We start from the raw sequence: 25436 nt of genomic DNA, 5'->3' as shown, positions 1-25436 counted from the left end.
TTACCTCATATCGTCCGAAACAATGAACCTAAGTGGCACTTATGTCGAATTATGATTCATATACATGAAGGAGCATGGTAAGGTAAGTATAAGATTGTCACAATTGGTCCCCCACCACCTTTGCAAAAATAACCCATAAAAATTGGAACCATTATTAATAAATTATGTGTCGGAATAAAAGAGTTTTTTTTTTCTTTTTTTGGGATGAATAATTTTCATATTATTTTAAATGAGAATGTTATACAAGTTTCCTTTTTAAGAAAACAAATATCATCCAATCATATATTAGCACAATGTTGAATAAGAAATTAATAAATGGGCACAACATACCCTGCCTACCATCCAATAATAACAAATAAAAAACCAGGCAAGTATGTCTGTCTGATACCATAATACTCTTGCCCATGTTATCGCCATGAAAGATCTTGTAAAGAGGCACGCTTTGAATGATGCCCTTTACATCACTGAATTAAATGCGCACAAAAACAAGCCCTGAATTTTATTATTATTTCCAAAAAATAAACCTTCAAATTCATCACTTTCAAAACACATAAATTAGAAACAAAGTACAAAAACAAAATATTTCCGAATAATTCTTCTTCGCCTATTTTTCTTAAGAAAATAGGCCAATTGCCTAAATACTTTTTGTTTTCCTTTTTAAATTTATGCATTACAATAAAATTTGGAAAAAAACTACTATGATAATAATTGTTTTTAACATCACATTCATTCATTCATAACCTTACCCTTTATCTTTTCTCAAAAAAAATAAAAAACTTACACTTTATCAATAGTACCCACTAAAATCGCTACCAAATTAATAGTCGGTAACAAAAGATTAGATACTAGGCTATGTTGTCACAAAATTAAATTAAGAAATAGATTTGGATTTGCCAGTAGCTCCGTGAACATTTTCTAATATTTTCAATGAAAATATTTAATATTTAATTTCTCATGTCTAATTAATTATAGCAAAACGAAAAATTTAAAAAAAAAAATATTTATTTCAAGGTAGTATGAAAAGATTTTTAATTTTACTTGCAAGAGAAAGGGGCAACATCGTATTTAACAGAGAATTAATAGAGATATTTGAGAGGAGAGGAGAAAAGAGAAAAGAAAAAAAAAAGAAAGAAAAAAAAAAAAGGAGAGAGATAATGGAAAGGACACGTGGCAGTAGAGAACAGTGTGATCAGCTAGGCGGCGGCCCGGAGCTAGAGCTGGCGGAGGAGGAGGAGGAGGAGGAGGAGCCGGAGAGAAGGTTGGCAAGGGTTGTCATGGCTCTGACTTGCATCTCAAGTGCGGCTATATAATCGGTAGCTTCTTCTAGAATCACCGGCAAGGGTTGCTTCCGGCAACCGGGGACTAACCGGCCCAGAACACGCACTTTCCTCTGCACAGCCGGTAAGCTCTTCCCCTTTAGCCTCAAAACGCTCACTTTAGGCTTCTTGGGCGACCGGCTAGTCCCGGTGGCACTCACCACTCTTGGCTGCTTCCTATGCTTCTTTTGAAATTTGAGCTTGAGCCGGTTCGTTAAGATGGCTCTGCTCCACCGTGTTTTTCCCTTAGCCGCCACAGCCAAGACCCTATCAGCGGCTTCGCGCACGACTCGACCGCGCCGCGTAGCCGTAGCCGTAGCCGAAGGAGGAGGAGGGCTGAGGTGGACTTGGCTGAGAGTTTGAAGGAGCTTGGAAGAGTAGATTTGTTGTTGAGTTTCCGATTTCCACTTGTTGTGGTTTTTATCATCTTCTTGTTGTTGTAGCTGTTGATCTCTGGCTTGGGTTTTCTTCTTCTTTTTCTTTCGTGAACGATCAGTGTTGGCAACAACGTTGTTTGAGATCAGCGTTGACGCCATCAGAGTAACCAAAATTTTTTGGTATCGAAATCTAATAAATTTGATTCGAAAACGTGTAAGACTATATATATATATATATATATATAAGGATATATGGTTTACAAACCAAAATAAAGAAAGGTAAGAGAAACTATATACCTTTGAGAGAATGATAGTACTCTATTTTCACATAGGCTCGGATCCAACTGTTTGTGTTTGTGTTTGGGTTTGTGTGCGAGAGAGAGAGAGAGAGAGAGAGAGAAAATGAGGAACGGAACGGTGCGAAATGTGAAGGGAGTGAGTTATAAAGGAATCAGAAGATAGCACGAGTCGGCTCACAAATTTTATTTTTATTTTTTAAAATTTTAATTTTGCTTTGCGTTGTTGTGTTGTGTTTGTGTTTTGTGATGTTGTGCCTCCCACCCATCACCCCCTACTTTAACGTTTTGTTGCTTATTTTGCTAGTCTTTGGTGGTTGGTTAGGTCAGGGTTCAAATTATTAGAGATTGTATAGTACATGTATAATGTATTTGCATTAAGCATTATAATGCTCCAGTGGTACTGGCACTTTATACACATGGATTTTTTTGTTAATTTGTGAGGGGGGCCTTTATTATATGTAAGAATGAGTCAGTCAGTGGCATGAGATAATAAGCACCTTTGTAAATTATTACAAAGAAGTTTGGTCTTTTAACCTTTCTATTTTATTTTGACAAAGCCTTTAAAGGACAAGATTTTATATATTTTTATCTCAACTCACATTCATGAAATATGAGAGGTCAAAGATCCTCTCAAAGTATACCTAATGCAACACTATAAGTGACAATTTTGAAGTTTCTATCTTGGTTTTCTTTCATGGTAATCATTGAGATTCATTTTATGATGTAGTAGATATATAATAGAAAATGTTTGGGTAAAAATTCAAACATATTAGGTAAAAAAAAACAAGAGGCTCGGCTTGTTTTTTTCGTTTAATTTTTCAAACATTTGTTAAATTTAACTTATATATATATTCTGCAATGTGTCACTGGGCCAGTGGGCCTTAACTTATGTAGCATTGGAGTGGAGTAAAATTTCCCACGAAAAAAGAAAATTGTTCCAAGAAAATATGAGAAATATGGGCAATCTCCAGCTGTCATCTAATTTTTCTAAAAAAAACTCTTAACTAACAATCTCTACCTCACTACATTAACTAACATTTGTCTTATATTGCTTGCCATATACTATCCTTTTCAAATCTTTTTTTCCTTCTTGAGAAACAGCTTTTAATATTATCGACAATTTCATTGACTTTTTTTTTTTTTTTTTTTCACTCTAAAATATAAACGAATTCCCTCTCTAAAGCAAAATTTCTGGAATTATGGTCACAATCACAAAGTGAACTTGTTAAAGGTAATTCAACATCTGAATTAAATAACATAAAATCACAACCCAAGGAAATTCAAAGAGCTTACCAACATTTTTCAAGAAATTAAGAAGCAGGCTCTACTCTCCTCCTTAATTACTAAGGAAAAACAACGTACGAAATAGCTAAAAAGGCATACTAGCAAGTGTTGGTGTGGGATCAATAGCAGTGAGTAATCACAATCACAATAACACAACGGGTTTAAATGGTCTCATTGAACATGTTTAGCTATAAAAATTTTTGTAACGTAAGGTTACAATCTTACTCGATATCATTAACATTATTACATATTTTGAAAATCTAATCGTTGAATTGCATTTTCCTTACGCCCTTAATACATATGTCAAATTTTGTAATAATCAAATATTATTTACTATATGATCTATAAGATTATATTTTATACATAATTTTAAACGACAAAAACTTGTCATTTAAACTATTTATTGATGACATAGCTATTGATATTTAATTTTCTAAAAATTTTGCATGCATGAAAGATATAAGAAGAAGATGTAATCCAATAGTAGATTTGTCAAAATTCACCTCCTATAAAAAAAGATTGAATAATATTGTAGTTTTAGGCTATAACCAATTTAATAGCTAAGCTTTTTCCATTTGGGAATACGACTACCGAAAAAAAAAAAAAAAAAAAAAAAAAAAAAATCACATCTAAAGTTCAAACCTAGCAGACATCAAAAATCAAATAGTGTTTTAGATATTTAAACCTGATGATAAAGAATAATCTTTCGGAAAAAGTGACTACTTAGTATTAATTTTTTAAATATGTAGTCAAACAACCCCCTTTTCAAATTATGTAACAAAAATACATTTGTTTTGAAACTTGATATTGCTAATGTCAAAATTCTAACTGAAACTCAATATTAACAATGTCAAGTTCTATATATATTTTTAAGTGGAACTCGATATTAGTTATGCGCAAAATTTTCAAAAAAATTTAAGTGGTAAAATACACATAAAACTCAAGTTTCAAAATAAAAATATTTTACTACATAATTTGAAAATCGACTGATGGACTACATAGTTCAAAAATTAATGCTAAACCGTCATTTTACCGTTGAAATTTGCAAAGTTTAATAATGTAAAAATAAGAAAATGAAATAAGAAATATATGTATTGTTGACGTGTCAAAGCATAATTGGGTGGTTCTGTGGTGTTGGCTTCCACTAGTTGACTGGACCGAGGGTCCCGCATAAATATTTGTTTTCATTCCGTGCAATGATTATGGGGGGATGATGATCCACAAAAGAAATGATAAACAAACGAAATGCATGTGCAATGTGGGTTGTTTCTCTGGCACTTCTCTATCTCCGGCCTTTTGTTTTGTATTGGTTAGAATTTTGGAATTTTCCTCCTTTTATGAGGTGTGGACAGTTAAGCTCCACATTTCCAGCAATGGGGTCCCTGCTCCTTAGTGGACCAGATATTTTATCCGATGCAATCACTAATTATTATATCATAATCATAATTATCAAGATAGGAACCCCATTACCCTGTGAATGCTTTTTCCCCACTTGACATTTATGATAACTATCACGCTCGAAGCACTCGATGAAAAATTCAAAGGCCCAATGGCTCTCTTTCATTGGACAAAACTCAGAGACCACCAAGGAAAGTTTCAAGCAAAACAATTATTATTTAATTTTAAATATACAAACAAAGTTAACACAAATAAAAGGTTAACAACCAGACTTTGAGATAAAGAAAAAGTTCTAAATGGCAGTATAATTTTTATTTAATTTGTCTAAAATTTTGATTAATCATGAACCTAATCCTTATTCTCATCAAAATCATGGTACCATGTGAATATTAGTAGGGACATTTTACTGAGAAACCTTAAAATATTCTTGGAGAAACTGGAACACTACTGGGCAAGTGGGCATTATTGATGCTCAAGTGACATTGCCTCCCTTGTGTGAGACACAATAAAACAACAGTATCAAAAAGTGATACAACATTAAAGAGCACCAGAAAGTATACTATTTATTGTAGACGGATGTTGAAGGTTGATTGAAGATGATTCAGAAAACCTGCATTCCATAAATCTGAATGATACCTTACTATGGTCGTAGTTGTGTACTGTCTGAAGTGAGGAATCATTGCTGGATATCCTCATATCCTATGAGATAGCCATAGTAATACTCAAGTTTTCTGAAGGATCGAAGCTCAAACCAGGATCAAAATGTTTTCTTTTTATAAACCAGAACAAATCCCTATTTAGAGATCAGAATATGACAGCAGGAATCAACTTCAGAAAAATTCAACCCACAATCATCTACTTTTTAGCTAAGCATCTATATTTTTTTTTTTTTCCAAACCTTTCATTTAACTCATCTGGAGTATAATTAGTCTGTGGGCTGCCTTTCACAGGATAAGCATTACAGCATATGCAGCATCCAAAGTCACATATATTCTTAAAAGAGTGACGCTACAATTATTACAGTTTTTACTGCATAAATCTTACAAATTGATACGTCAACTTTTAAATCACAAAGCAAAAGGTAATTAAGAAATTTATCTAATATATAGTTAATGTGGCACCAATTCATTACCAGTTCAATTTGTAAGCTTTTTGTAGTAAAGTTAGTAGAGTAGCTTTGGCATTTTCCTTCTTAAAATCGTAATGATAGCCCTATACTAAGTCACAGCATGTATATAAACACCCTCGAATAACGGTAGAAAAAAGGAGCACTGTATGCTTCTTATGTGCTTTCTAGGTGATACTGAGCTGGCAAGACAATTTACTAGCAATATAATTTAAGTGGGGAAGGTAGAACAATTACATCTTCACAGCATGCTTTCCAAAACTATCATGAAGAATTGAAGATAATGCAATTTTCATAACCTTCCAAGGACCACAGGATTTTATTCTCAAATTCAAATGCATGCTGATGCTTTAATGAGTTAAATGTCAAGGCAAGATGGTATATAAGCATCATAATAATCAATGTGTCTCTGACTAAGCATGCCCTAAACATATCTCGAAATACCCAGCTAAGTGCTTCCAAAGGATTTGTTTATTGTAATAAATACACACACACACACACAGATGGTACTCTCAAAGTATTCTATATTTTTCCCAAGGGAATATGTAAATACATGAATAAAATTTTTCTTTGACGTTACATGTTTCTTTAAAGGTCTGCAAATTACTCTAAAAACCAATTTAGGATGTTTAGAACTTAAGATCATGGATGTGTTCACTGCTAATCTGCCTATTTCAGACTTAGAAAAGCTATGTTGTAGATTCTATAATTGACGCATAAATTTCAAAAGCCATGCTTCCAAATTTTACCTATTTTCATTTCCACTCATGAATTTGTGCCTTCAAATGTTACAGAAACATAGTTGAGCAAATCCATTTTTATTAGGCACTAGGAAATGGTTTATTCCATTTACTTTTCAATGGGAAGACACTTTATTTATTATTACCATCTTTCATGTACCAAAGATTGTATTAGAAGCCCACATAATAGCTTTCCTTTCCTGGATTATACAAAACCATTATTCTAGTTATCTAACTCACGCACCATGAAGGATTAGAACCTGCAACATCATATCCACCATCCCGTTTCTAGGGGTGTTGGAAGTGCCATTTGGGTTACAGCCCATTGGCCTCTACTCATCTCTCTCAAATACACAATACACAGGTTTTAGAATCTCATTCAACAGTTCAAATTTGGTGGATTACACCAAATCCTTACCTTTAAGGCTTTAAGTACAGCTAGATCTTGTTTTACTCTCTTATTTATTAACTTAAATATTATTGTGGATTACACTAAATCATTAGCTTTTAACTGCAGCTACCCCACCACCCACCCTCTCTCTGATTCCTACTAGTGTGTTTCATAGCTTCTTTTATTGACCCATCAAGTTTTTAACTGTCAAATTAGATTCTTATCTGTCCCTTCAAAAAATCACTTTCCGAGAAAGAGAGCCTATAAAATTTCTCCTGGTGTGTATAACTGTTTATCCATTCAGATTCTTTCTCATCCCCATCAAGTAAGTTTTAACTACTTCCATAAAGGAACCTACAAAGGTCATGCTTGGTGCCCTTTTACATCATTAAAAACAAGGTAATTAACTACAGGGATAAACCATGTGGCAGCTGCTGAGTTTTTTAAGGACTGGGACGATGCATCTGAAAGACCACCATTAGCTTTTCTTAGCACATTTTTCCCTACCATAAACTAGGATAAGGAATCCTTTCTCTAGTTTATTCTTTATTTTCGAAAGCCTTTTTTGACTGCTTCTGTTTGACTGGTTTTACTTGAACCCTCCATATCATGTCCCTAGCTACCAGTCTACCACTATGATTTCTTTACAGTAACATTTATCATGTATGGATGATGTGTCAGCTTGGATCATATACTTCTCATATTGAAGATATCATTTCGATCATATATTTTTGAAGGCATCATCTTGGTTGAACCTCTCTCTCTCTCTCTCTCTCTCTCTCTCTCTCATTACATTGAAGCATCTGCACCTATAACCAGGGTCGATCAGCTGATTATTTTAATAGAGACTGTCACAGACAAATTGGACAAGTCACACTTCAACTACTAAATGACATTTTAAATGACAAAATAGACAATCAAATTAGTAGAGAGATAATCCTGGGTGCTCAAGAATTTTGGTGAATTATCACAAACATTAATTTTCTAACTTATTAGTAATAGTATATAGTTATCCTCGTGGTATAACTTCAAATGCAAACATATTTAACTGTGTGTGGGCATAAGTCAGTGTTTAAAACAGCTTTATGTTTGTAATTCTCTGTGGACAGTTTATGTCATAAATAGTCCTCTTCAGAAAACAAAGCTGTTCCTGGACAACAAACAACACCACTCATCATAGACTATTGACCAGACTGCGATCATCAAATCAGTGAAGGACAAATGGAATGTGGAGGACATGCCTTTGCCAGCAGACCTCTCCGAGTTATCCCCGGACTGAATACATCTTCACATTTCCTTAAGAAATAATGTGTTAAAAGGCCACTTTGGCAAAGTGGATGTTATCATTGTTACATGTAAGCATCAGATATTCAGATTAGACTGGTCGGACACATGTTAAGATGGAAGAATTCCACTATCCCTGCTGGATGTCAGTAACTAATGAAGTCACTTCAACTTCGGCTAGGTCTATTGACTTAGGCCCGATCCAGTCCACATACTACATGAACCTATTGTGGCCCAACAAACCAGGATTGATATACATTAAGCATATTTATGGTTACCTACAATCTAGTTAGAGCAGCGACTTAAAAAGCTGTTTCAGTTCAATATGACAGACATGTCATAAAAGGAATGCAAAGAAACTTTAGAGTGCAGTTTCCAGAACACTATGCAGAGGGACAAATGTTATGTGTTTCAGTTGGAGCCTTTACTGATTTAATGCAGAACAATTAGACTTTTGAGTTATGTTAAATTTCTATTGTTATCTGTTCCTTTCTTTTAAGATTAGTAGTTGAGTTTGTTTCAGATTTTTCAATATGTAAACATTATGTGAACATTGGAAAAGCTGCATAATATCAAGCATTAATAAAATCAAGCTCCCTTAAAGTAGAGTAGCGCAGATATTTGTTCAATATTATCTACCATCTGTCAAAAGAGGGAACAACAATCCATTGTACAATGCATAAGAGCTGCTTGGGTATGGACCAAAGGTGGAGCACTTAATCACACTGTGAGCTATTTGTTTACTGGTCAACAACAGATTCTCGAGTGCATATCAAAGCTTTTTCCTAAGATTAACACTGTCTATCCACCATGAAGAAGGGGAAAGCTCTTGTTCCAGAACACGATGTGGAAACAGTAAGCAAGAATCAGACAAAGCAACAAGACAGGTGACACAACATTCTTATGTCCCCAAAATGGCTAAAATCTACTTCCTTTGCTTCAATGGCGAGGAAGACCCCACAAGTCTGCTTTGTTGAGCAAAGCAGTTCTTACAGCTCCATGCCATTGAAGACCAAGTTGCTCTAGTATCCTTTCATTTAGAAGGGGGTGCTCAACTTCAGTTTCAAATGATTAAACAAGATATGGGTACGATTTCTTAGGGTGGATTTAAAGATGGACCTCTCAGTTACAATCCAACACAATATGTAGATTATTTTGGATAGTTAACCAAATTGAAGCATAGTGGCACAATCAAGGACTATCAAACTTCTAAAAACTGTTGGCTAAATTTGTCCATCTCCCCACAAGGACAGCAGGTGAGCTGTTTTACCAATGGACTGAAGAACACCATTGAAGTAGACATTCTCGCAGGAAGGCCTACCACGTTAACCCAAGTCATTGGGTTGGCCAGGTTACATGAGGCTACAAACATGTCTCAATGATAGAATTTCCAAACCATTGTGACAACTAATGCCACTCAAGAAAAAGGAGGTCCGTCCGCATGACCAACCCTGCCCATAAGGCGAATGATTTTCATCAAGTTGCAGGAAATAAGGGAGAAAGGGCTATGTTTCAACTGCAATGAAAGTATAACCCAAGCCACCTAGGCAAAAGGTTGTTCTTGATTGAAGCATGTTCCAAGGAAGACAATCAAGAGGTGGATATGGAAATTGAGATGGGAAGTGAAGAGGTGGTGCCTGGGATTTCTCTTCACACAATAAGTGGAGCTCTTGCACCAAACATCATGCAGTTTCAAGGACAACACAAGCACATGACACCCTTGGTGTTTGGTTGATTCTAGCAGCACTCAGAACTTTGTGAGTGAGAATTTGGCCAATAAAACCAAATTGACACCAAACACAAAAGGAAGGCTTAAGGTACTGGTAGCTTCCAAGGAGGAATTGAAAAGTGAAGGTCAGTGGAAGTGTGTGCTGTTAAAATTTCATGGTTTTATTACCCATGCAGATTTCTTAATGTGTGCCATTAAAATTATATGGATTTACTACCCATGTAGATTTCTTTATTCTTCCCTTAGAAGGCTAAAACATAGTCTTGAGACTAAAGTGGCTACAATCTATAGGTGAGATTTTGTGAGACTTTTCAAGACTGTGGATGAAGTTCAACATCAATGGAAGAGAGATTGTACTAAAAGGATAATCTCAAGTAGTAGACAGAATTGTGAAGGAACTGCACCTCTGCTAGGTTACGGAAAATTAGAGGCATGGGGTTTTGCTTCAAATAGAGGGCAGTCCTCAAAATTCTTCCCCCTCCAGTTTGCTGAGGATTACATCTGTTATTGGAAAAGTTCCAGGTTGCCTCAAGCTCCAAGTGCCCTAACCCCCTCCCAAAAGTCATGATCATAAAATTTCCATGCAACCTGGCAGTGGACCAGTAAATGTGCAGCCGTACTGGTACCCATATTGGCAGAAGACCGAGATCAAGCATCTAGTAAAGGAGATGCTGACTTCTGGCATAATCAAACTCAGTAATAGCCCCAACTTGTCACCAGTAATCCTCATTGAAAAACATGACGGCTCATGGTGTATGTGTGTGGATTACAGATCATTGAACAAGCTAACCATCAAAGACAAATTTCTCATTCCAATCATTAATAAGTTGATGAATTGCATTGGACACAACATTCTTCAAAGCTCTGGTCCATAAAGTGAGTACCATCCAGGTCGTGTTTTTGTCTAGACAATGTTCCAAAAACAGCTTTTAAAATTTAGCATAGGCATTTCGAGTTCCTAGTGACGCCTTTGGCCTCACTGATGTACCCTCCACTTTCCAAGCCCTCACGGATGAAGTATTTTAAGCACACTTAAACAGATTCATCCTAAGTTTCTTTGACAACACAATAGCTTTTAGTAAATCAAGGAATGACCATTTTAGCTCATTTAAAAGAAAAACTTTCACCTTTCTTTAGTCACATCAACTGTTAGTTAAGAAGAAGAAATGTCAATTTGTGTGGACTGAAGTGAAATACTAGGGACATATCATTTCAAGAGGAGTAGCTGTCAGCCCTCAAAATGTCTCGGCCATGTTAGAATGGCCAATACCTAAAACTACTACCACCGTGTAAGGGTTCCTTGGGTTGAAGGGCTACCATCAGAAGTTTATCCAAAATTATGGCAAGATCACAGCTCCATTAAACAAAATTCTATAATAAAAAATTCATTTACATGAAGTCTTGCGGCTGATCAAGCTTTCCAACAACTCATAGAGGCCATGACTACAACACCTGTTCTTGCCTTACCTAATTTCAACAAAAAGTTCATTGTAAAATGTGACACATCTAGGTCTGCGATAGGGTCTGTCTTAATGCAAGAGCAACCCATAGCCTTTTTGGTCATGCTCTTAGTGAAAAACATCTGTTGATGTCAACATATGAGATGGAACTCCTTACCTTAGTGTTAGATGTACAAAAATGGCCTCCCTACTTATTGGGACGATAATTTATAATCTGAATGGATCAAAAGATCCTCAAATATCTATAGACGCAAAGGATTGCCAACCATGCACAGCAAACATGGATGTAGCTAGTGAGGTTTGATTTTACTAATAATTATAAAAAAGAGAGTGAGAATAAGGGTGTGAATGAATGACTTGTCACAAAGACAGGAGGGAGACATTGCGGAGCTAGCAACCTTATCTCATCCAACTCCTAGCTGGTTGGACACCATTAAAGAAGAAAATTCTTCCAACCCCAATCTAAAGAAGCTAGTTCACCTCACTCAAGAAGGTGAAGCTGCGGGCCTTTGTGAGTATAAAAAATGGAGTTTTATTCTTTAAGGAAAAGATCAATCTTAAACACGAATCATCTCTAATCCAAGACATCATCAGGCAGTTTCATGTAAGCACTTACAAAGGCTATCAAAAACACTACACCATGTTAGGTCCAAATTTTATAGGAAATACATAAGAGAACATGTCAAAGACTACATACGGCAGTAAGCAATTTATCAATAGCATAAGGTGGAGCAACTCAACCCAGTAGGTCTTTTCAACCATTACCAACTCCTACTTAGGTATGGGAAGATATCTCCATGGATTTTATTGATGGTCTACCCATATCCAAAGGTAAGTCCACTATCTTGGTAGTAGTGGATAGACGATAGACTATCAAAGTATGCTCATTTATCTGCATTAGCGATCCTTAAATGGCTACAGGGTCAAATTTCTTCCCTTTTTTTAATTTTTTTATTTTGATAAGACGGTCAAATTTCTTTGATCATTTTTTTTTTTTGATAAGTAAGAAGAAGATATTATTAATAAAGGAATAGCATGAAAAAACAAAGAGTTCATGGTAATAAACAAGCAGCCACTAAGCTATTGTAATAGAAGAAAGGAAATCCATAAGGGTAAAACAATCTGAGAGACCCCAACGCCGAGACCAATTAAAGAGGGTCCGTTGGCATAAATCTAATAACTAAACCACAATTTTCCCTTATCCTCAAAAGAACGCTAATTTTGTTCAGTCCAAATAGTCCACATTAAATAACCTGGAACCAAATTCCAAATATCAAAGCTACGCTTCCCAAGCCAATGATACCAACAAAATAATAAGTCCACTACTGAACCTGGCATGACCCAATCGATCCCAAACAACCGAAGCATGTACGTTGGTGATCATATATTTAAGCTCCATGCAATACCCCACATTATTGTTGGTGATCACGATCTTACCTTTACAAGCTTGTGTTGGACTAAACTGTTTTATTTGAACAGGACTGATTTTAACTTCAGCTCTACTAACCATCTACAAACCAATGGATGAAAAGAGGTTGTTAATAAGACATAAAAAATGTAATTGAAATATTTCACTAGTTATCAACCCGAGGACTGGGCAAAATGGCTGACTTATGTAGAGCACTACCATAACATCCTTCGAAGTGGTATATGGCCAACCACCTCCCAATTTTCTCACTTATGTCACTGGCACGGTATGCGTAAAGGCAGTGGAACAAGAACTATTGAACCAGGATCAACTCCTCACAACCCTTAAGACCAGTCTCAAAGATTCTCATATTCATATGGAAAGGGTGTATAATAAGCACCACCAAGAAAAGGAATAATAAGCTATGGATTGGATGTATTTGTGATTGTAGCCATAAAGGCAACTTAGTGTTGTTACAAGCCAATCTAAAGCTTGCACCGAGGAATTATGGACCCTATGAAAATATGAAAATTATTAGAGCTATAGCTTATAATTGGAGTTACCTGCTAGTTCTCAGACTCATGTAGTTTCTCACGTTTCATTGCTCAAGGAGAAACTTAGGAAGAATGTTTTTTCTCAATCACAGTTGCCCTAGATTAGAGCAGGGAAGGTTAGTCCCATGACCCCAAGCAATGCTGGATTGAAGACCAAAGGAAAGAAGGTTGAAATTCAAATTTATCGGCACGGATTGTCTCCTACATATGCCACATGGGAAGATGCTGAATAGGCCTAACAAAGATATCCAGAGTTTTTTTTTCCTAGAGGACAAGGGATGTATTTAAAGGGGAAGGGAGATGTTATGTGTGAAAAAATTCCTCCGGACAGCTGGAGCCTTTACTTTTTTAAATGGAAAAAAAATTAGACGTTGAGTTTGAGTTAAATTTCTGTTGTTATTTGTTTCTTTCTTTTAGGATTAGTTTTTATTTTTTGTATGTAAATATTATGTGAACATTGAAAAAGCTGTATTAAATCAAGAAAGCTCAATCAATTGAAAACAACTTAACCTCTTGTGCCGGAGGACTCAAGTCAGGCTACCTTGAAGTAGCCCAAATATTCGTTCAATATTATCTTCCATCTGTCAAAAAGAGGCAATGACAACCTGTTGTACTTAAGCATTAATTTGGGATGTTTTAGACTAAGTTCAATTGAGTCTTATTTTATTTATTTATTGCTGGATCAATTTTAATTAAGTTTTACCATAACAAGGCCAAGCTGGTAAATTTTAATTTTTTTTTGGAATGGGTTCTGCTTAGCTATACCAAAGCCCATGAGTCTTATTTTGTATTTTTGAGTCATTTTGTTTTTTGGCTTAGAAGTTCTTGCATACTTTTTCTTTATTATCAGTAGTCCTAGTCTTTTTAGGAATATTATATTTAGAGTTCTAGTCTTTTTTTTTTTTTTTTTGGATAAGTAACATTCTTATTGATGAAAAGACCAAGTAGTAGTACACAGGGAGTAGTTCTAGTCCTTCTAAGTTTTAAAAAATTCAAACAGCTTATGTTAAGCTTTTAGGGTGTGATTGTCTTCTCCTATACTTAAGTGGGATTGTTCAGGAAAACCTAGACATGATTGATTAGTGTTTATCTTTCTTTATTTCTCATTGTATCTATTTTTTTTAATTATCAAAATATATATATTTATTGTTTTTAACACCAAACAACCATCAAGCATATTCAAGATCCAACATTTTTATTACCTAAACCCTATTCAAGAACCATTCAAGTGCATCAAGAAATCAAACTCCATGCTAAAATCCTAAAGATCCTACATCAAATTGCCTTTTTAAGGCTTTGTCCTGCATCACAGTGACTTCTTAGTGAGCGTGTAGTATAATTTTTCATCCTTTTCTGAGTATTGGTACTAACCTACAGATTTTTCAACACCATATATACATCAGATGCATTAAAGACAAAAACATAGCTATTTCCCTAAAACTTAGAGAAGGTCATTGCCAGTCTATGTCACCATCGAGACCAAGGCATTAGAGCTCAAATTTTTACATGCCATACAGGCAGTTTATAGAGCTTACTGTCTATATAAAATTAAAAATTAACAGTTCATATGACGAGATAAATTCTTTTCTCCCGATCACATAGAGGCACATTATGCTAATCAATTATGTTAAATCTAATTCAACCAAATCAACTCCGTTTAAAAGTTTCGTGCATTATCAATTGAACTTCAAAGCAACTATGATTATCAGAGGGGAATGAAAATGCAAAGCATATCATCTCATGAAGTAAATAAATAAATAAACCTGCTAAGCCAAACAGTAAAGGCCCTTACCTCTTGTACCTCTTGTGCTTGTTAGATTAATCAGTGCATCCAGAAGCTTCTTAGATTAATGATCTGTATCCACTGAGTTCAAGACCTGAGAAATAGCCAGATTCGCAGCTTTAAAAATGAAACAAATTATTCAAAAAACTCAAAAACAGAATGATTAATCAATCAGACTACGTTATGTGAAAATTTTACTTTAGTTTGATTTTCTAAATTTTATCATTAACCAAATGCTTTCAAATTAATCATTAACCAGCGCAATTATCAAGCTAATCATAAAATTGCAAGTACAGCATTTGTACAATTGTGCTTGCTTTATCGTAGATAATTTAGAGAAATCAAAACAAAATATCACATAAAAATGACAAAGGGCGATAAATACAGAACGAGGTTGGATTCAAATCCAAACTTACTTTTGTCGATTTCTCCATTGTGATTAGAGCCAGAGATCTCAGAAATCGAAGATGAATCCACCGAGTACTCTCAAAGATTCACCAGCATCTTCGGAAACGGATGTGAATGCAGAATTCAAGCTTTTTCTTCAAGATCTAGAACAAGAAGAAGAGCGAGTGAGAAATTGAATTCGAATTGCGACGGAGGTGAACCAGCATAGGTGAGAAAATTTAGGGATTTGAAATTGTGCATTTTGGAACTGCTTTGACAATGAGTGCTTGGATCTCCGATTCGCGATCTCTGATGGACGAGTCTGGTGCTTCTATGGAGTTTGGCGCTTTTTCATTTCGCTTTTGTTTAGCGGGACGATTTTGAATGTCGTAATTGAAGAGTATTTATATATATACACTAGTGTGTGTGATGAGATGGATTAGAGATGATTAAATTATAAGAAAATTAACATTATATAGTGTCTATTCGATCAAATTAGTAAATTACTATTTTTAAAATTTTCCTTTTGGTCTAAATAAAGCATTCGTTTTCTTTTTCTTTTTTTAGATAGGATAAAATTTCTACAATGAGGCCAAATTCCTTATTTAATGATGTGCGGGTCGTGCTACGATCTCCCGAGGGCCCAAATACTAGGGGCTTGGGCTTGGGGTACCAGCCCACTTCAATTAATTGTTTAGAGATAGGAATAGTAGACCAACTCTTGGATTCCTAGCCTTAGAGTCTAACGTGGGGTAAGTGGGCCTAGCACAGAGATGAAAAAGTGGAACAACAAGCCAAAAGATTAAGGGAAAGGAAAGTTTCGCATTAACATTCCCCTGACTGACCGAGGAAGTTATTCCAAAGCTAACAATAACACAAGTCTGAGCAATTCTCTCTCTCTCTCTCATCCCCTTTTAATGGGGTTCTCCCTTCCTTTTATGGTAGTTTGCACTTAATCTTGACCCTCCAGCTGTAGGGTGACGGATGCCCATCTAATACTTGTCTCATTCCTCCTTTGGGGGAAGTGCAAAGGAGAGCTATAGGTTATCTAGACATTGTTCAGGTGTCATGTCTTTTATTAATGCGACTGCCCTAATTTGTACAGTGAATTTAATGCGAAAGTCTTCCTCAACACGCCTCCCTTTCTCTCCCTTCCAATGCCTTCCCTTGGCTATCTACCTCGGCCTAAAACCTTTGGCATGGTGATTATTCATTTCCCCTTCTTCGGTTGACTTGATGCTCGTTTTCTTGCATGATGGGCCTATACGGTCCTCGGGCAAGGCCCATAAATGGTTCCTTCCTTCGGACCCCCCACAAATGAAAAAATGTTTTACCAATTGAACAATTTCTCTGAAACTCGAGATGCTACGTAACTAATATGTTTGTTTTTTGGGCCAAATAATGAAATTGCTAACAAAAACTAACAAAATGATAAAAATAACCCCAAAAAAAAACCTATTTATTTAAAAGAGAGTGAGAATCAACATTTATTTAAATGTGAATGATGTTGACAAGAGCCATATTGGTGGCATTGTTTGTTCTCCTTTATAAGGAGTTTCACAATTCAAATCTCCTTCCCTTCACTAGTTTAGTTGTTATATCAATTGATTTCCATATATATAACTTGTAGCAACAATATTTGATGTTGGATTGTGATCTTAGAGTTCTTAGGTTAACTCATGTTAATACCAATTTTTTTCTAAGGACTAGTACAAAGCAAGCCAAAATAATTTGGTCCCATTAATATTTCCTTTTTTTCTAACTTTTTTCATGGCCCCAAGCCCGTGTATTCTTTAGTAGAAAATTTAGGGCATATTTGGTAGACTGTAATAGGCGTTGTAATGTAATAGTTATTCTTTTGTTTGGTTATGTTTTTATTATAAGGAATAATCATTCCTTATGAATGGTTATTCTTCAAAATGAGGAATAATTATTCCTCTTTAAAAGGTTGTATTAGCTATTTCTTAGTAAGTGCAATAATTTCAAAACTTAATATATTTCCAAGTAAACAAACTTTCCATATACATCTAACAATTATAAAAATAAAAAATCATAAAAAATAACACATATCTCTCTTAAATTTAAAAATAACAATTTTTAAGGAAATATAATTGTATGAGTAAGAAATTTCCAAAAATAAATGTTAAGTTTCATTCTAATGTTATAACTCACAACCAAACTAATGAATATGTTTAGTTATTACATTACAACACATTTATTCCTAGTAATAAATATTACAATTCTTGTTGTAATTCTCATTCAATGTACCAAACGGACCCTTAAAATAGTGTGGTATGGATGGTCAAGAGTAGAGCCTATTTAAGCTTACTCATGAGCCTAGGAAGTGGATTTTGTCTAGTGGTCAGAAAACACTTGCAAAATCTATGGACCCATGAGCAAGCTCATGTAGTTATGTGTAGGCCATAAACTCATAAAAGCACACTTGAGTAACATATTGTATACACTCGGAATTTCGGTCTAATCACCTCAAGCCATGAAAGGCATTCTGACCTCATGTAATTAATGTTAGCTGACGAGATTTCGCAAATTTGGCAGGTTCTTTAGGAATCATTTCCCCTTCAAAATAATAGGAGAAACAAGTTTAGCTAACTAAAATATCCAAAATTGGTAACAAGCTAGAATGTTGTAATATGAAAGAAAATTAAAAAAAAAAATTAAAAGCTAATTCTCAATGTTGCCATTCTTGCTAAAATCCAACTACCAAAAGCTCCAATTATTATTATTTAAAGACAGATATTAGACATGCCTCTGGTTTATCATAAAGTCATATTCCAAGCCAAGCATTAATCAAACTTCATCTACCGTTCCAATTATATTTACATTTATGATTTAGGCCAAAGCAACATATTTCAAAGAGTATACCTTCAATCAAGAGCTGGCGTAAATGGGCTAATTTACGCCATCAATAAATGAATGTCACGTTATATTTGTATTGAAAAACCAATACACTTTAACACACACAATTATATCTCAATTAAACTCAAAATCCTCAAACATGTATCAGGAGATTCAGACCTGAAGAACAGCTCCAGTGCCTAAACCCATTCCATCTTCTCCTCTCCTCTGAGCTCTAGAGCTCCACCCCTCCACTAGTGCCGCCGCACACGTCGTTAGGAGCAAGCACCACCGCACCACCTCAAGGTTTGTTCTTTTATGATTTGTTTTTATTGTTTGATTAGTTATTTCCCCAAACTTTAGGTTTCAAAATTTTGATGGGTTTGAGTTATTTTTTCGATTTCAATCTGTTCATATTGGTATGGGTTTTGTTGTTTTGGTATGATTTTGTTGTTTTGATTGGATTAGTTCAAACCTTAAAAAAAAAAAAAAAAAAAAAAAAAAAAAAAAAAAAAAAAATTAACTGTGGGGTTTTTTTTTTTTTTTTTTAGCTAGCCAGCCTAGGTTCTTATGGTTTTTATTTATGCTCCAAATCATGATTATTGTGTGCTTCCTTTTTAGATTATGATTTTTTTTGAGGTTTTCTATGTAATTGGATCCCCTGTATTGCTTCGCTTGTTGTTTTGGAGTAAATACATAAAACTGAGTTTTTAGCATTGGGCTTCTTTTGTAACTAATGGTATTAGACGATATGTGATGAATTTTTTAGTGAGATTTGGGATTCTAGGCATGTCAATTATTTGTGGAACTATATTTTCTTAAAAAGTATTGTGTTGTGACCCTATTGTACATGATTATATATGAAAAGCACATCATGTTTAATATTGCATATAGGGAAATGCATGATTTGTTACTATGGAAGAGATAAACATCTTTGATATAATTATTGGGAATGGATTTTATGGATTTATTGCATTATTTGCAAATTCTAAAGATGTTTTATCTTGACTTGTGATATTTGGGAAATTGATAGAAAATGTTATTGACAAGAAATGATTTTGGAAAACTTGAGAAGCTTGTGAATATCTTTGGATATTAAAAGGATTTGTGAAACTACTTGGAAATGAACTGTGTTTTGAATTCATGTAATCTGTGAGCTCTTTATGTTTTATCCTCGTGTCGTGATGTGTGATTACTTAGTGATTACCTAGCTAGATACTATAGTCAGTGTGACATTGGTATCTTAGAACCCGTCTTTGTGACAGCATATGAGTTCTGTCTTTGTGACGACGATGAGTTCCGTCTTTGTGATGGCGTTGAATTCCGTCTTTGTGACGGCCGATTAGTTCCGACTATGTGTTGGCGATGAGTTCTGTCTTTGTGATGGCAGATGAGTTTCGTCTTTGTGATGACGTTGTCATGTGGCCTTGAGTTGGACTTGTTGTTTTGAAACAGTGTTGTTATTGCTCATAGTTTATAGTATGTAATTTCATGTTGAAATATTTTAAGAAAGCTTTGTGCTGCATAGTTTTAATCATTCTTGTCATTTTACTAATGGAAATGGATTTGCTAGATTTTCTTTGAAATTCCCAACGTATAACATGTTTTGTAATAGCATTAATGAAGACTGTTGTTGGTCAATTTCTCTCCGCGAGTAATCAACTAATACTCCATTAATATGCTATTTTTACTGCTTTAGTCATCCCAGACTGCTCCAATTTTTTTTTTTTTTTTTTTTTTTTTTTTTTTTTTTTTTTTTCAGATAAATTTTCTATACCTTGGGCATGGAGCTTGTTTTATTGGTGGTGATTGGAACATTATGCTAATTGAGAGATTTATGCTATGATTGGTTGGTGACTCAACTTTCTGAATTTATTGAGGCCATAGCTAATTCTATCGGAGGTTGGGTTCTTGAGGTTTGTTAACCTTGGGCATGGTAGGCATAGATTCTATCGTTGAGGTTGCCTATACTAGGAAGGATTGTGATTTGATGTTGATCCATTTGGAGTTTTGGAATTTCGTGTATATTTGGAGACATTATTTGTAATTTGTATTATTTGTAAATGTGTTGTAGAGCTATGACTTGTAATATGAAGATTTTAGTATGGTTATTTATCCTTATCATGTGTTGAGGGGAAAAAAAAAAAAAAAAAAAAAAAAAAAAAAAAAAAAAAAAAAACCTCCTACGTCTTGCTCTTAATGGTTCTCTCTCACCTTTGGACCAGACTTTTAGGATTTGGGGTTGTGACTTCCGATATGCCTGTCCACACTCTAACAATTCTTTTTTAGTGAGATTTGGGATTCTAGGCATGTCAGAAAACTATAGAACTTTTTGGTGGTGTTTTGAGTATTTTAATTTGTTGAATTTATTTGGGTAACCTGGTACTTTGCAATTTGTGTATATGAGAATTTTGCCTTTAGGGTAATTAAAAGTTTTTATTAATTGAATTTAATTTCTTTTGTAATGTTTTCGTGTGAAAATGCTTGTGAATATCATGTGAAATGTTATCCCAATGGCTATACTCATATAGTGTACAAACTAAAGATGGTCCAGTAAGCACTTTCATGCTTGGAAATTATATGGTATAGTCTATACCACTCACAGTGCCAGGAACTTTTCCGTCGCTGTAATGAGTAATCTGCCCTCACTTGTTAATATATTTTTTTATTATTATTGCTTGCTTCATCCTTTTTCTTTTTTTCTTAATGTCATCTAGATCTGAACTATTGTTATGCTAAACGCCTCCCCACAATTATTTTTATGGTGAATGTTGTCTAATGAATTGATGAATGTTGAACCTTAGATTCATGAGATGTACCATTTGTAGGCTGCATTTGTTAATAAATATTGTTGTTTGAGTATTATTTTTGTGTGATTATACTGTCATTGGATGCAACTAACTATTTGTAGGTTGCCCCGTTGTGATTATACTGTCATATTTATTTAATTTTTAGTTTGTGTTTCTTTTTTTTAAACCTTGACTTAAATTTTTGGATTTGTTTTCTTGGGAGCTTGTTCAATTAGGAATCCAACACTAAAATGAATTTAATTGAATGAGAATCTTGTTTTTTCTTACAGATGCCTTTTCGACAAGTTTTTTTACTATGGTTGTTGAATTCTTCACCATCAACCTAGGCCTCATTTGATAGCTATTATAATATTTTTAGCTTCAAATATAATTTTCTACTACTTGCAATGTCAATTTTCTCCTACTTGTAATTGAAGATGTAGTTGGAGCTGTTTTATGTAGAGTTTATTGAGTTGTTGAGCAGTGTGTTCAAATGTACCCTGCCTTTGTTGTGCTTATGTGGAATTAATTTGAATTTCTAAAAATTCAAATTGGTTGTTCGATTTTGTATTAAGTAGTTGTTCGGTTTTGTATTATTAACTTGTATCCTAAAACAAGTTTGCCAAATTGGGCAAGTTTGGTATTGTAATAGCACACAATTTGAATTTATTCTCAATTGTTGCTTATGAATGTTTCTTCTCTTTTTTTTTTTATAGGTTATTTTGAAATTTAAAATTACTTGAATTGAAATATAAGTGCAAGCAATGAAGAACCTGAAACAATCTCACTTTATGATATGGTGGAAGACTTAGTACATGATGAGTCAGAAATAAATAAAGATCAAAATGATGTAGACTTGTCATTGAATGATTCAAATCAACCTTTTGCGTGCAATAGACATTTGGAACCATGTCTTAATACAGTATTTGATAAATTAGAGGTTGTTCATGCATGTTATAATGCATATGCAAGGCAAAAGGGCTTTGGCATATGATTAAATCATACTCGAAAAGACTAAAAAAGATAGAATATTGGTTGTTATTGAATATGTTTGTTCAAAGGAAGGGTTTCATCATAAACGTGATGAAGACACAGAAAGAATAGGTTCAAAGCGTGCAGAAACAAGAGTGGGATGCAAAGAAATGATAGGTTTAAAGAAAATTGAAGATACATGGGTTGTGTGTAAGTTTGTGGAGGATCATAATCGTGAGCTTCTTACTCCTAAGGGTCCATTTAGATACAACTTATTCTTGCTAAAACTGAAAATTGAAAACTGAAAACACTGTAGCAAAATAATTTTTAAATGTGTGAATAGTACCGTGGGACCCATTTTTAATATTTTGTAATCCGTGAACAGTGCATGAACAGTACTCAACAGTGCATGAACAATGCTCTTGTCCCCTAAAGCAAAAACGCGTGCAGGGAAAAAAAAAAGGTAAAACACAAAACGCAAAACATGCATTTCATCCAGATCCAAACACTCATTAAGAGTACAATCATGCTTTATGGGCATAGAGTGATAACAAAGGCCCAAAGGAATCTTATAGATACACTCAATGAGACAGGTATACCTCCAAGCAAAATAATGCTTGTGTTAAGTAAAGAATTTGGTGGTAATTCTAATGTTGGATGTATTTCGATCGATATTCAAAATTATTTGGTTAATAAAAGAATATAGTTGCCTAGGGAATGTACAAATATTTTATTAAGCATTAATGTAAAAATTCAAGTTTTGTTTATGTAGTTGAAGTTGATGAAAATGGATGCATAGGTAATTGCTTTTGGGCAGATGCTAGGTTAAGAATTGCATACCAATATTTTAGAAATGTCGTTACTTTTGATGCTACATACCAAACAAATACTTATAAAATGTTTTTTATTCCTTTCACAGAGGTTAACCACCATCATCAATCTGTGATGTTTGGATGTGCTTTGATTGTGAATGAAACAACTGAATCTTATACATAGTTTTTGAAGACTTGGTTTAATGCAAAACTTGGAAATCCTCCTTCTACAACTATCACAGATGGTGACAAGGCTATGGCTAAGGCAATTGCAAATCTATTGCCTAATGCAACTCATAGATTGTGTACGTGGCATATTTTACAGAAAATTCCAAATCAGTTGTCCCATATATATAATAAACATCCGCATTTTCAGGGAGAATTTCACCATCGCATCCATGATACACTCACTATTGAAGAGTTTGAGTTAGAATGGAGTGAGATTATGAAGAACTATGGATTGGGGGATAACGATTGGTTGGAAAATCTTTAAATGCGATGTGAAAAATGGGTTCCCTCTTAATTACGAAGGAAATTTTGTGCTGGGATGTCTACAACTAAAAGGAGTGAAAGCATGAATAAATTTTTTAAAGATAATGTTCGTTCAAGTATAACGATAAGTGATTTTGTGTATCAATATGACCAAGCTTTGAATGTACGTTATGTTAAAGAGAAGGAACAGGATGTAAAAACAAAAAATTCAATGCCAATTTTGAAAACATGTTACAAGATGGAAGTAGAGGCGACAAAAATTTATATAAGAAAGATGTTTATGAAATTTCCAGAAGAGTTATTTTGTAGTAAAATATACAAGGCATCCAAATATTGTGAAAAATGAGTAAAGAAGATATGTAAGATGGTAGCTCATGGGAAAGAAAGTCCATTTTATGAAGTGTCACTGGATATTGTTGAGACAAAAGTTATTTGTACATGCCATATGTTTGAGTTTGTTGGAATTATTTGTAGGCATATTCTTATTGTTTTTGTGAAGAAATTTCTTGTGCACTTTCTTCCATCACATTATATTTTAGAAAAATTGACAATTAATGTCAAGAAGCACATTGTACACGACATATCTGGTGATGTCGTACAGGTTGAGCCACAAATTTCTTCTACCTTGATGAGAAATGGTTTGATACTTCAATTTTTGAAAGTTGCAGAGGCAAGGTCACAATCAAAGAAGAAATACAAGCATCTTTGACAAACTTTACAGAAGGTTCATGAGGAGCTTCTAGCCATGCAAGATGTTTGTGATGTTGATGATTTAGAAAGTCCTGATAATACTACATTAAACAATCAAGTATTGTCAAATCTTTTAATTACTTTGTGAGACCCTCCACATATTCCTTCAAAGGGAAGGCCTAAAGCTTTGAGACAAAAGCATAAAAGAGAAAAACAATTGACAAAGAAGAGAAAGTATAGCATTTGCAAAGAAACGGGCCATGTAACAATTCCTCACAATTATTTAAAATATCCAAGCTAATGTATTACTTTGATCTAAGTTGCTATTTCTATCAAAAGAAAAAAGTAACCAGAGATTTTATATGGCTGAGAATTTCTTATAGATAAATATGATATTTGATAATCAATCATGGGAAAGATAGAAAAAAGTTTAGGAAAATTTTTCTACTGCTTATTATTCCTCCGGTGTTTAAATACAAATAATCTAATCATCAACAATTCATTATCAAATATTTGATAATCAAATACAACTATATCTAATCATCAACAATTCAAATATGGATATACATGCAACAACTATCCTTATATGCAAAGCATCTCATGAAATCTCCTTGATTGATCCACTCCACCCTTCACACAAGTCATTCCCACCTTCAAACATAGCAATATATAACAGTTTTATCACTTGCATCTTTCAATTTGATTACTCAAAGTGCTTTGTAGTACTAAAGTTTCATTTATTGGCCAGCAGTAGCATTCAACAAAAATATAGGCCAAAATCTAAGACATGATGGCACATTTGTGATATTCATTGCTTCCATCTACCAATTTTAGACTACTTTCATTAAAAAAAAAATAATAACAACAAAATAAATAATTAGATAAATAAACATCTTTTATGGAATCTTTGGCTGCATAGAAATGCAGTAATTTTCAGCAATAAGTGCTTTAACCTAAAATTACAGTATCTATGTTTAAGTCATGCAATGGAAACTTTTGCCTACAAGAGTCCTATTTATAGGACTATAATAAGCTTAAGCTTATATCAATTTAGGCAAAAAACCAAAACTAATTCTCTAACAAAACTCTAATAGATTCACATTCTCTCTCATACATGTCTTACTGTTTTCTCAATAAAGTTACTATTACCTATTTAAAAAAAAAAAAACAAATTGACAGCCAGTAATCAGTAATTGAACTGTTAAATTTCAAATCTAACATACCCAAAACAATTCTATACCCAAAAAAACAAATTGACCCAAAAAAATTCAACAAATTTTGAAACCCAT

General features: G+C 34.1%; 1 protein-coding gene and 1 long non-coding RNA gene across 4 annotated transcripts; both read right to left on the bottom strand.

Annotated features, from left to right (window-relative positions):
- Positions 1-1012: 1012 nt before the first annotated feature.
- On the bottom strand, positions 1013-2167 carry LOC115993920 (transcription factor bHLH147). The gene is made up of 2 exons (XM_031117912.1): positions 1991-2167; positions 1013-1883 (listed from the first exon to the last, which is right to left on the bottom strand). The coding sequence occupies exon 2, from the start codon at positions 1850-1852 to the stop codon at positions 1190-1192; it is 663 nt and encodes a 220-aa protein (XP_030973772.1). The 5' UTR covers positions 1853-1883; positions 1991-2167; the 3' UTR covers positions 1013-1189.
- Positions 2168-4977: 2810 nt separating this feature from the next.
- Positions 4978-15990, bottom strand: LOC115995006. Of its 3 annotated transcripts, none has more exons than XR_004093296.1 (3): positions 15566-15990; positions 15159-15243; positions 4978-13971 (listed from the first exon to the last, which is right to left on the bottom strand). It is a non-coding gene; the product is annotated as an uncharacterized LOC115995006 (long non-coding RNA). The 3 variants fall into 3 exon arrangements; XR_004093295.1 differs by having other exon boundaries at positions 4978-13947; positions 15566-15989; XR_004093297.1 differs by having other exon boundaries at positions 4978-12914; positions 15566-15989.
- Positions 15991-25436: the final 9446 nt, after the last annotated feature.

Source organism: Quercus lobata, chromosome 6, assembly GCF_001633185.2.
Source record: "Quercus lobata isolate SW786 chromosome 6, ValleyOak3.0 Primary Assembly, whole genome shotgun sequence".
NCBI lineage: Eukaryota > Viridiplantae > Streptophyta > Magnoliopsida > Fagales > Fagaceae > Quercus > Quercus lobata.
The sequence above is the reverse complement of the archived record's forward strand: the minus strand, read 5'-3'. Positions and strand labels throughout refer to the sequence as shown.

Bases quoted from the DNA above. Each gene is read 5' to 3' on its own strand.
- LOC115993920 (XM_031117912.1), bottom strand. From the start codon at position 1,852: ATGGCGTCAACGCTGATCTCAAACAACGTTGTTGCCAACACTGATCGT.